Raw genomic sequence first — 12994 nt, 5'->3', positions numbered from 1 at the left:
GGAATGAACGTTGCTTTTGGAGTCAGAAGCCCTTCATTCAAATTCCACATCTACTACTTAATATTTGGGTGACCTTGGGCCACAATTTCCTTAGCTTTAAAGCACTGGGATAAATAATCTTTTATATGTCTTTCGTCTCTAAATCTATGATCCCTTGGTTCTATATACTTAATCATTCTTTAAATTATCTTATTATTTGTGAACATGTCTCCCTTTCCCCAACCCCGCTAAACTATGAGATCCTTGAGACAAAGGACTTAGTTTCTCCAAGGCCCATCATAGTGCTTTGCAGGTAGCAGGCATGCAAATGATATTTGATGAGTGAAATTAAGATGTTATTATTCTGAGCTATTCCTTTCTTATGTAATGTCCTCTAGTTGCTCCCTAACTCCCTTGTTCCAAGTTGTTCCAGGCCTTCAGTGCTATATAGCCAAAGGCACCCCAGCTGCAGCTGTCATGATCCTTAATCCTTCCCTGAGAGCTCCTTGCCAACTTTTTACAGTACTAGCTCATTTTAGTGCTGCTCTCTCAGGGGTAATCAGTGGTCTCATCAGGAAAAAAAAGAAGAAGAAGAAGCCCTGGATGACTCTCTATGCCTTCAGGAAAACACAACTGAAACATTTGGGTATGTTTAGACTCACCACCAGATCAATAAGCAGTAGGCTTAATGCAAATTTACAGTAAGTGGAGACCACTTTGTTTACTGGAAAGAACCCTGAACAGGGAACTAGGACTCCCAGTTCTGCCACTGATTAACTGTGTAATCCTAGATATGTCTGTAATTTAACCACTCTTGTTTCCTTGACTATGAAGTATAGGGAAGATAATTCCTGTCTCCAACTTAACCTACAGGGATGCTGTGAACAGGAAGATGGCTGTGTGGATGGAGTAGTTTGAAGTCTTCAGAAAAAAGGTGTTATTATATCAATACAAGGTAATATAATCCAAACTTGTTACAAATCCAAGATTGAAAAAAAGTCTTGAGGTGTTACAATGTTGCATTTGTTCGTACTGTATGCTAGATTCAAGAAACAAAAAATATTTTTGGTTCTCAAGTCTTTAATTAGAGAGAGAAAGAGACAGACAGAGACTGAGACAAAGAGAGAGGGAGAGAGAGAGAGGGAGAGAGAGAGAGAGAGAGAGAGAGAGAGAGAGAGAGAGAGAGAGAGAGAGAGAGAGAGAGAGAAAAGGGGAGAGAGAGAGAGAAAAGGGGAGGGGAAGAGGAGAGAGAGAGGAGAGAGAGAAAAGAAGAGAGAGAAGGAGAGAGAGAGAAAAGGAGAGAGAGAGAGGAAGGGGAGAGAGATATAGATAAAGAGAGAAAGAGATAAAGCAAGAGAGAGAGAGAGGAAAGGGGAGAGAGATATAGATAAAGTGAGAAAGAGATGAGAGAGAGAGAGAGAGAGAGAGAGAGAGAGAGAGAGAGAGAGGAGGAGGGAGGGAGAAAGAGGAGGGAGGGAGGAGACGAAGTAAATGCTACTAAATCAAGCTATTTGCTACAAAACAATTGGCAGGAAATGAACAAATAGAGGTAAAAGACAGTTTTGTTTGACTATCATAAAGGAAACTCATGTTGAAGCTGATACCATGGTTTCACTAATCTGAAAACAATCACCCTCTCTCTATTGACTTTTTATTGCTGCTAAATTTATCAGGTTTTTATTTTACTAGTCAACACAAAGATGATAACTCCCTGTGGAGGTCTGTTGTGAATGATGTGTTTGTTAACCTTCTTACCAAGAACATCTAAAATGTCTAGGTTTGTTGATTCCACTTTTTTAAAAGTCATATTTCTATAGGGCAAAATCTATTTGTATTTTATTTTATTTTTTTTCTGTTTAGATTTAAAAAATCCTTCCCAAATAATAATTAAAAATTTTAATTTAGCCTCATTTTTTTGTGCATTATACCATAAATAAAAGTATGTTGAATAAAATTAAGTGTTAAGTATTAATCTTCAATGACTTACTATTTTAGTAAACTCATTGTATGCCATCTTGTTTAGTCTGTAGAATGGAAATGAAATCACAATACGTTAATTTATTAACTGATGAAATAATGGAACCAGAAGTTCAGCAAGGTAAATGATGCTTCTCTTTCTTTTCATTTCTTTTTTAAAATTCAATTTTATTTTGTTTTCAGTTCCGAATCCTCTCCCTTCAATTTTTCCCTCCCCATTCATTAAGGAAAGAAAAATAAAATCTTTATATTTCATTATATTTCTTAATCACTCCTATCAAGAGAGTAATTGGAAGTACATAAATTTTATCTTTGTAATATTTACCAATTTTATTGATGACAAAGAACTAGCATTTACTAAGTACCAACCACTGCCAATTAGTCAGCCATGAGGGAGAGGGTAGGTGGCAGAAGGGAAGAAGCATTTATATAGCCACTACTATGTACCAAGAGCTTTACAAATATGATCTCCTTTCAGCATTAAAACAATTCTGGGTAGGTGCTGTTATTACCTTTATTTTAGAGTTGAAGAAACTGAGGCAAACAGAGGTTAAGTGACTTGCCTGGAGGCAGCTAGTAAGTGTATGAGGCTTCATTCAAACTTAGGTCTTCCTGACTAGAGGCTCAACGTTCTATCTACTGTGCCACCTGGTTGCCTCTATATACTGCTTAGTAAGTATTTATTAAGTGCTCAGTGCCTGTGCTAAGCTCTGGGAAGGCGTTCTGCTAGGTGCAGGGGACCCAAATACAAAAAAATGAGATAAGCACTATTCTCAATGATCTTATATTCTATCTAGAGAGGTAAAAAGTGCATATAGGCATATGCATAAAGAATATATTATACATACACACAGATTATATATTATATATGCATGTAAATGTAAGTATATAACATACACATCTACATGAGCATATGTACATATATAAATATACAGAAAAAACACCAAGAGAATAAATACAAATAAATATGAGGTAGTTAGAGAGGCAGGACACTTAGTTGTGGGGATCAGGAAAATATAGAAGGTAGTACTTGAGCTACATCTTGAAGAAAGAAAGGGAGATAATGAGGTGAACGTGAAGGCAGAGTGCTTTGAAAGCACTGGAGAAAGTCACTGCAAAATCATGGAGGCAAGAGAGTTTGGAATGTTGTATGTAAGGAGAGAGAGAGAGAGAGAGACAGACAGACAGACACAGAGACAGAGACAGACAGACAGAGAAAGAGAGACAGAGAGACAGAGAGACAGAGACAGAGACAGAGAGAGTATGGAGAGATAAGATAAGAGGGCCCAGGGCAGAGCCTTAGGGAACATCCATAGTTAGGGGGTATGATATGGAATCATATGATAATAATACAGATCCTGAGAAGAAACAGTCAAATAGGTAGGAGAAGAATCAAGAAAGGGTAGAACCATGAAGTCCCAGTTAAGAGAGAGTAGTAAGTAGGAGTGATAAAACAGTGTCAAAAGCAGCGGAGAGGTCAAGAAGGATGGAATTGATAAAAGAAAAAAAAAAAAACAACCATAAGATTAGCAATTAAGTGATAGCAGATCAGCAGTCTTGCAGAGAGCAGTTTCAGGTGAGTGATGAGACGGGAAGCCAGAATACTATGTCTAGCATTACTACAGTTAACTTTAGATTTAATGCTTGTTTAATGTCTATTTCCATAGCACCTATGATACTGATATCATGCACCAATATATAGTATGCCTGCAGAACAAACTATAAATATAAATAAATATATAAATAATAAATAGAAATATACTCTGTTAAATGTGTAAGTCTTTCGAATATTTTGTTATTTTAAGCAATTGAAAATCTTTCTGGACTGGAGGTTTAAACAATACATTCATGTCTATGAATTACAAAAGTAAATTAAGTTTTGATAAAAGATTGAGATTAAATTATCATGCAAAGAAAACTGCTTATGTAAATATATACATAAATATACATAAATATCAGCATGAAAATATATTTGTAGTCAAAAACAAAAGTATTCTTTTGGCAAGAAGAAGCACATGTTACAGGGTCTCCCCTCTTTCTTAGCTCCATTGAATCTAGGAACATAAGGGACAAATAGCAGAGGTAATGTGGTGTTAATATATTAAACTAAGTGTGAAAGTGTGTCAAATACCCTGTTATCCCTGTATAAAAATAAAAAAAAGTTTCCCTGGTGAATTGAGAGGGAAGCTTGGAACTGGCTAGGTGAAGACTGCCTGTGCTTATGATGGACTCTTTTTTTTATTTGTGGGAGGGCATGCTCCAGGTTTTTGGGGGCAGGGAATTTTATGTTGTTATTTTTCTCCTGCCACCTTAGTAATTGTCTTTTCTTTGTGCTAATCGTATCCACTGGTTGACTTTTAAAGACAAGCTCACCATTGTGGGGCTCATGACCTAGAGTTTTAGGTGTCCAGACATACTCTTGATACCCCGGTTAGTAATTATCCCCCCGGGGACTGAATCCACCAGTGTGAATGGGGATGGGAAGGAGTAGCCTCAGAGGCTGCTACACAAATGTATTTATATGTTATATAATATATGTGCATTTTATAATAAATATATAATATAGTAAATATATATTTAGTAGATGAGAGGCTTTGTGACCATGGTCAAATAACAACCACCACTACAACAACAATTAGCATTTAAATAATACTTATTGTGTGTCAGGCTAAGCATTTTTAGAATTATCTCATTTGATCCTCACAATAGCCCTAAGAGGTAGGTGCAATTATTATGCCTATTTTACAGATGAGGAAATTGAAGCAAATAAAAGTTTAGTGACTTGCTCAGGGTCACACACACAGCTAGTAAATGTCCGATACTGGATATGATTCAGATCTTTTTGACTCCTGGCCTGATATTTTCAGTGCCCTGGGGCATAAACTTCTAAATTCAAGAACAGTTATAGAAACGCACTGATTGAGAGGATTTTCTCACTAGGAGTTCAGTGAAATCATATGTCCAGACCCGCTCACCACCCTGCTAATGTGTATATGTATGCTAATGGATATTGGTTTCTCTTTTAGACTGATTTATGGCAAATATGTAACATGTTAGTATAATGGAAAATAGAATTGATTTTGGATTCAGAGACTGCATTTCACATTTTACTTCAGATGATTATTACATGTATGACATCGGATAAGTTGCATATCCTTCATGGGCCTCTGTTTCCTCAACTGCAAAGTGAGGGAGGTGGACTTGATACAAGCCTGAGCCCCTTTTCAGCTCTGGAGCTGTGCTCTTGTGATCCTATGTCTTGCCTTCCAGAAGCCATGAGAATTTTAATTCTGAATTCTCTTCTCAGTCTTTGGATCTCATGTTTGGTGACAATCTTGACTGTGCCTTCACAAAAACACCTAATGTTGCTCTACCTCTCAGTCATCAACATCTTGAGATTAAAAGGACAATCATATGAATACCGATGAAGCACAGTGCTGTGATTGACCCAAGTACCCAGAATAATCATAGCAAGCCTTTCCCCGTCATTGGTGACGATAAGTGTGAATGATCTGTTCTTCCCATTTACCGTGTTCAATACTTCTAAGAAAGGAAACTTTTTGTTTCTTCTTTGATTTTTCTTTTACATCTGGAGGAGGATCTGCTTTGCTCAGGAGGTCTCTTCTGGCCAGTGCAGGAGGTTATATGTTTAATGCTGACTTGCCTTGGTTACTCGAATTGGGGCTCCCTGGTTGGAAACTTCCAACAACTTCAGGAAATCTCCCATTGAACTAGCTGTATTATCTCACATTTCTGTGGAGATTATGAATATCATTAAATTATCAACATTATCCTCTTTGCTATTAGTGGTGGTTAGCAAGCAGTGTGTATAATATTGGAAACTTGCAAAGGAAATATAAAATTACCTAAGTTTGAGACAGGGAATTAATATGAATAAAGATTTTTTTAATTACCCATACATAGGTGTCAAATATAGTTGTAAAAATAGGTGTATAAGGGAGCAGCTAGGTGACTCAGTGGATTGAGAACCAGACCTAGAAATGGGAGGTCCTGAGTTCAAATCTTATTCTTAGACACTTCCTAGCTATGTGACCCTGGGCAAATCACCTAACCCCCATTGCCTAGCCCTTACTACTCTTCTGCTTTGGAGCTAATACATAGTACTGATTTTAAAATGGAAGGTAAGAGTTAAAAAAATAGGTATATAAGCACCATACCAAGAGTTTGTTTTTTTAAATCAATTTTATTTTTTTCAATGAACCAAACTCTATTCTTTTCCTTTCCACCTCTCCCACCTATTGAAAAAGAAAAACAGAACCCTCATAACAAATAGGCATGGTCAACAAATTACTATACTGTCCATCTTTGGAAAAATTTGTCTCAATTTGCACCCTGATTTTGTCATGTTTCTATTTGATTAGTAGTGTGTTTGATCTTGAGGTCTCTTGGAATCATGATTGATCATTGTATTGATTAGGATTCTTAAGTCTTTCAAAGTTGTTTGTATTTACCATGTTGCTGTTAATGTATCAGTTCATCTCCTGGTTCTGCTCTCTTCACTCTGCATCAGTTCATACAAATCTTTCCAGGTTTCTGTGAAACTCTCTTCTTCACAGTTTCTTATAGAACAATAGTATTCCATTCAACTATTCTACAGTAGACAGGCACCATTTTAATTTCAGTTAGAGTGACTGTAGCCAGATGGAATTAGTCTGGAAAGGCTTTTACTTACAGGAACATGAAGTACTAAAGCCTGATGACTTTTCCTGCCCCAGTTCTGTTACACTTAATATCTTGTTTTTGGACAGGGATCAGCAAACTCTTTAGCACTGTGTGCCACCAGGACTCATGTTTCATTCTCACTTAAAGCCACCCATGAGCCAAGTGATCTTACAAAAGACTGCTATTTCTGCACATATCAAAGATGTGCACTGTGTTAGATGCTATGTACTTTCTTTTCTTAAAAATAATTTTTCCAGTTAACTAAAATCCATTTTAGGTCCTTTACACAACAAATCAAAAGCTGTATAACAAATATGGATAGTGAAGCAAAAGAAATTTGCACTATTCATTTTCTGAGTTCTCTCTTTCTGGAACCATATCATAGATTGTTTCTTGCTGTATTAATGCTCATTTGTGACCATTTCAAGTTTCTCACACTCCATCCTTACCAACATCCAATGGCCTCCATTCAGTGTGTCTAATAGGGTATTATAATATATCTGAGTGTCTATCACTGACCCAATATATATTCATCATGATTCACCTGATGAGTTTCTGTGTTTCCCATGCCTTTGAATAATTATAGCTAACTTATAGATATGACCTGCAATAACTTTTTTTTCCTCTGAAACAAAAACCCTTACTTTCTGTCTTAGAACTGAGATTAAGAATCATTTCCATGACAGAAGAGTGGTAAGACCAGGCAATTGGGGCTAAGTGACTTGCCCAGGGTCACACAGCTAGGAAGAGTCTGAGGCTAGATTTGAACCCAGGACCTCCTGTTCCCAGGTCTGACTCTTTCTACTGAGCCTTGGAGCTGCCTTTCAAGAAGCATTTGTTAAACACTTAATATGTGCCAAACATAGTGCTTTGGTTTTGCTAAATTAGAGCTATGGCTACTAAGTAATTTATGAAGCTGAACAGAGCTAAAGGCACACAATATTTGTAGATCATTTCAGGAATTGTTCAGAAAAGAAGGGCTTGAGACTTTGACATTGCTAAGGAATTCAGAGTTTTATCTTTCAGGTTGGCCTGTGATCTTAAATGCTGACTTTTTATCTCCAGGCATTTTCCAGAGGCATATGACATTCATCCTCAAATAGATGTCCCCATTGAATGACAGCCTCTTTCATCACCTGGAGGGGTTTCACTCTGAATTTTGCACAGATCCAGATTTCCCTGAGAGGCTCCAAATGGAAGCTTGAATTCACTTGTGATGGCCTTTCAAGTCTCGTTTAAAGGTATATCAGACAGAGACTTGAGGAAAAGTATTGAGGCAATTCTGTGAACTGAGCCTTCTGTAAGTCCATGTTTTTGTTGGCCTACAATAGAAACAGGAAGCAGTAGACAAGTGCCCTTATACATGAAGACTTGCTGAAACCAAACAAAGGAAGTAAGTTCACTGTAGAACACTCTTTAATTTTCCACTCAAGAAAAATCATCTTCATAATGTGATAAAACCTGCTAATTTTCACTTCATGTACAACCCCCCTCTAATTCTCAGGAAAACAGGCGCACCTGGTAGTCTTTCCTCACCTCTGGAAAAGATTTAATAGCAGAGAGCTGGCATAAAGTCTCAGGTTTCTAAGACTTCATTACATTAATAAAACGTGCTATCACAAATAATTAAAATGTATTAACTGAAGAAATCCATGAAGTACATGTTGTAATCCTGTGATCTTGGCTATATTTTAATGCCTTTATCTGTCCTTTCCAGTACACTGATAGATTATTTTTGGGATGATAACATGAAATTTCATATTCACAAAACATCTTTCACTTAGATGCCAGAAATAAGGAAGATTCTAGTCTGGAACATATTGAAGGTACTGTGACACAATCAAGGCAACAGATTTAGTGTGGAAGCTGGATTTATAATCCCAATTTACCTATTTCCACAGGCCTACCTACTAGCTAACAAAAGGATAGTCTGAGTGGAAAAGTAATTTTTTCCAGAAAATTGGAGTAGAATTCAGTTCATTTAATGCTATTCATTGTCAAAAGAAAATATTTGTATCTGCATTGAAAGCAGAAGAAAAATGAATTCTTGAAGAAGTTATTTGCCTTGCCAGAGTGCCAAATAGTTGATTGATCATTCAAATTTCAGGGTGTGTGCTTTTCATGCTGCTTTGGGAGGAAAAAGTTCAACTTCCCATTTGTAGATTATTTTTTTACAATCATGAATTTTTAGAAATTCCCAGTCTGCTAGAATTGTCTGTTTGGGGCTTCAATTAGAATCAAAGAATATTCACTAAAATACTGCCCTTATAAGAAAGAAAACACACCTCATTGTGACAGGATATAGAAAAATAAAGGCTTAAAACTTTTATTCAGAATAGAGAGAAGAGCTTTGTCATTTTCTAATCCCATAAGTAATTCTAAGACACATTGTAGTAAAGAACTAAAGACCAATCCACTTCGGTCTCATGCTGTTAACAGGCTAATTATTTTTACAAGGACGGCTTCTTATGGGATGTCTATAGTATTCATGATAGTATTTAAATGCAAAAAGGAACATGAATATGAACCATTGTCAATTAAGTTTTATTCAACCTGCCTATAGCTTATGAATTCTAAGTATTAAAACATTTTCCATATAAAACATAAAGTCCCTCTTGGCTATTCTGCATCACTATATATGGTAAGCAGATTTGGCTCGCTAATATCCTGTATCTTGTTTTGGGAGATACAAATATATTGATCCTAGATTTTGTGAGGATATATAGCTGAACTATAATATTGCATTCACATGGGAAAGATCCCACTTATCTCCCCTTCCCCGCCCCCCATAAAGACAAAGGAGCAGAATATAAACATGCTTGGAAAGAAATTATTAGTTATATTTATTAAAAGAGGTTTTTAGGTGAAAATAGTGAAAGTTTTTGCAATCATCTCTCTAGCTATTAGTATAGCTGCACTGCTTTATCCCATGGGCTCTCATAGGAAAGTACATTGGCAGAGATGTGAGGTTATCTTGTCAAATGCTCATTGGCAAATTTTTTATATCAAAGACAGACTCGGAATGTAGTGCTACACTTGGGATTTTGTGTGCTCTAACTTCTATTAGTCCCTAAAACCTTAGGTGACATGTCAAAATACTGCTCCTATCTAGAAGGAGTGTGTACAAGGACAAGTTTGGATAAAGGTCAAGGAAGCAATTAATGTTCTCTCTTTCCCCCTAAAGAACTGGAAGAGCAGAAGGTGCCAGAAAAACCTTAGCAAAGACAAGTTAATATGGTGCAATGAAAGCCAAAGGTTAAATAAGGCACATCAGAGATGTTACCTGTTGCTTGCCAGAGCTGCTTCCTGAGGGTGGATATGGCCAATTAGACAGGGGGAAGTGTAGTCAAATTTAATGGATGAGTTGGTTATTGCTAGGGCATATCATTTTGTCATGGAATCATTTGGGGGTAGATGCTCCCATAGGTGATGATTGGGTTTCCATGTTAGCTCTCTAGATTTTTGCAACAGGACCATACTAGGTTTATAAGGGTTGGGCAATTTACCAAATTGGCAGGGAGTGCCCCCTAGGATTCTGCCACTCGGAAAGCTCACACCAACAATTGCTACTTATTTTCCCTAACCTTTTGCTACTTTCTGAAATAAGAGATCCACTTTTTTAATATCAGTCTTCTCCTAGGGATTTTTTTATGGTTATAAGTCTTGGAAATGCCATTGTCTCTGAAGAATGGAAGTTGAATTACCCAAAAGGCAATGGAGACATCAGGGGTGAGGGTGATTCAAGTCCTTTCTGAACCTGCAACTTATATCCTTAAGAGAGTTGCTTAGATCATTGAGAACTTAAGTGACTTGCTCAGGGTCACAGAACCAATATATATCAGAAGCAGATTTCAAGATTATTAATCTAGCCATCTTTCCATGTTGGTTCTCCATATAGAGTCACATACAATAAATGGATTAATGTATGTATGCATGAATGAATGAAGTGAGTCATGTTTGCCATATACCAGGCACTGTGCTACATACCAAGGATGCAAATACTAGGAAGAGATACTCTCCCTAACCTCAAGGAGCTCATTTTAATAGGGAAAGATAACACACTTGTGAGAGGAGTGATTGAGGAGGAGTATTTTAGTCCGGGAATTAAAGAGAACGATGGTATTTGGAAAAAATAGGGTAATTGATTGCTATGCTAATTCTAGAATTGTGGTGTTGATTGGATTGTTGCTCTCAGAGCTAAAGTTGGAAAGTGGGGGTGCATAATTTGAAAGATAGAGAGACACAGATGATTGACAAGTGGTGTGGAGAGTTTGCAGGCGGGGCAACAAAAGGGGAATGTACACTAGTCAGAATCTCAAGGTTTCTAAGATGGGAGCTTGTGTTTCATGTTAGCTGTGGAAGCCAAAGCTCCAAGTATCATGGGATGGATATGGTCTTTTAAATTGATAGCTTTTGTTTAAATACAACTTTATTTCCAAATATTGCTCTCTTCTTCTCTTGAGCCATTCTTGATGACAAATAAGTTAAAAATAATTATAAAACTAAGCAATATATCAATCGAGTCTTATAGATATGCATCTAAATTATCTCATTTTATAAAAAAGGGGGTAAATTGAATTTTTTCATTTCTTTTTTGAGGGAATTTTTTGGGAGTAATTATACAGAATTTAATTATTTTTTCATGATTTTTTTCAATTAACATTGTTTTAGTCATTGGAAATTATTTTATTGGTTATTCTTATCTCACATTGTATCAGTTCATATATCTTTGCATAGTTTTTCAATTTTCTTCATGTTTATATAGACAGTAATATTCCACTTACTTCATATACCACAATCTTTTCACCACATCTCAGTCAGAATGTATCTGTTTTGTTTCTAGTTCTTTGCTACTACCAAAATTGTTGCTATAAATATTTTGGTGTATATGGGAACTTTCTTTTTATGTTTGACTCCCACCTAGGAGTGGGCTCTCCGGGCTAAAGGATATAGATATTTTAGTTGCTTTTTTCACACAGTTCCAAATTGATTTCTCTAATGGTCGAATCAATTTATAGCTCTATCAATAGTGTGTTAAATTTGCCTATCTTTATTTAGCCCCTCCAACACTGGCTATTTCTATCTTATATTCTTTGCTGGATGTGAGGTGAAACCTCAGAGTTGTTTTGATTTGCATTTCTCTAATTAGCTATGATTTGCAGCAATCTTTCATATAGTTATTAATAGTTTTTATTTTTTATTTGGAGATTTGTTTGTTCATCTCCCTTTTCCATTTGAGTATAATATATCTAGGATTTCAGACCCTCTTTAAAGATATTTGAAAGAAGTATTTTTCCCTGTCAGTACTTTCTTTTCTTACCCTTCCTGCAATTGTTTTTAATTTAGGAAAACAATTTTTTAATCTTATATGACTGATTCAATTCCTTATTTGGTTCCCAATAAAATCAGGAGTGAAGCAAGGATGCTCATTATCATCACCATTATTTAATATTGTACTAGAAATGTTAGTTTTAGCAATAAGAGAAGAAAAAGAAATTGAAGGAGTTAAAGAAAGGAGGAAACTAAATTATCACTCTTTGTGGATAATATGATGGTATACCTAGAGAATCAGCTAAAAAACTAATAACTTTAGCAAAGTTGCAGGATGTAAAATAAACCTACACAAATCATCAGTATTTCTATATATTTCCAACAGTGTCTAGCAGCAAGAGTTAGAAAGAGAAATTCCATTTGAAACCATTCTAGACAATATAAAATACTCGGATCTATTTGCCAAGATAAACACAAAATTATATGAACACAATTACAAAACACTTGTCATACAAATAAAGTTAGTTCTAAACAATTAGAAAAACATTAATTGCTCATGGGTCGGCCAACCTAATGTAAGGGTTAATAAATTAGGAGTTTTGACAAAATAAGAGAGCAGCTTTTAATAACTCAAGTTTTAATTAGAATATAGTTAAGTTGTAAATTCATATTATCCCTTTAAGCCCGAGGGAAAAAAAAGTCTAGCAGTTTTTTTTTATTTTAAACCCTTAACTTCTGTGTATTGACTTATAGGTGGAAAATTGGTAAGGGTAGGCAATGGGGGTCAAGTGACTTGCCCAGGGTCACACAGCTGGGAAGTGACTGAGGCCGGATTTGAACCTAGGACCTCCTGTCTCTAGGCCTGGCTCTCAATCCACTGAGCTACCCAGCTGCCCCCTGTCTAGCAGTTTTTAACAATTAACAATTTAGTTTACTACCTAAAAATGCCTATATTTACCTATAAGTGTCAATAAATGACTGCCGTTAGAGAAAGTCCAGCTGACTTCAGCTCAGCTCACTAGGCAGAATCTCTCTCTCTCTCTCTCTCTCTCTCTCTCTCTCTCTCTCTCTCTCTCTATATATA

At 36.2% G+C, this 12994-nt stretch overlaps 1 protein-coding gene across 2 annotated transcripts in view; it reads left to right on the top strand.

Moving 5' to 3' along the window:
• The first annotated feature begins 409 nt into the window (after positions 1 to 409).
• Positions 410 to 12994, top strand: part of LOC123239866 (protein-lysine methyltransferase METTL21E-like) — a 20952-nt gene continuing 8367 nt past the window's right edge. The window contains exons 1-3 of one of the 2 annotated variants that reach the window (XM_044667181.1): positions 410 to 625; positions 853 to 934; positions 2003 to 2077. In XM_044667181.1, coding sequence (XP_044523116.1) covers positions 2011 to 2077 — 67 coding nt within the window. In that variant the 5' untranslated portion in view covers positions 410 to 625; positions 853 to 934; positions 2003 to 2010. The remainder of the gene's footprint in view (positions 626 to 852; positions 935 to 2002; positions 2078 to 12994) is intronic. The other variant, XM_044667182.1, reaches the window with a different exon arrangement.

Source organism: Gracilinanus agilis, chromosome 3 (genome assembly GCF_016433145.1).
Source record: "Gracilinanus agilis isolate LMUSP501 chromosome 3, AgileGrace, whole genome shotgun sequence".
NCBI lineage: Eukaryota > Metazoa > Chordata > Mammalia > Didelphimorphia > Didelphidae > Gracilinanus > Gracilinanus agilis.
This window is presented reverse-complemented; position numbering and strand designations above follow the sequence as displayed.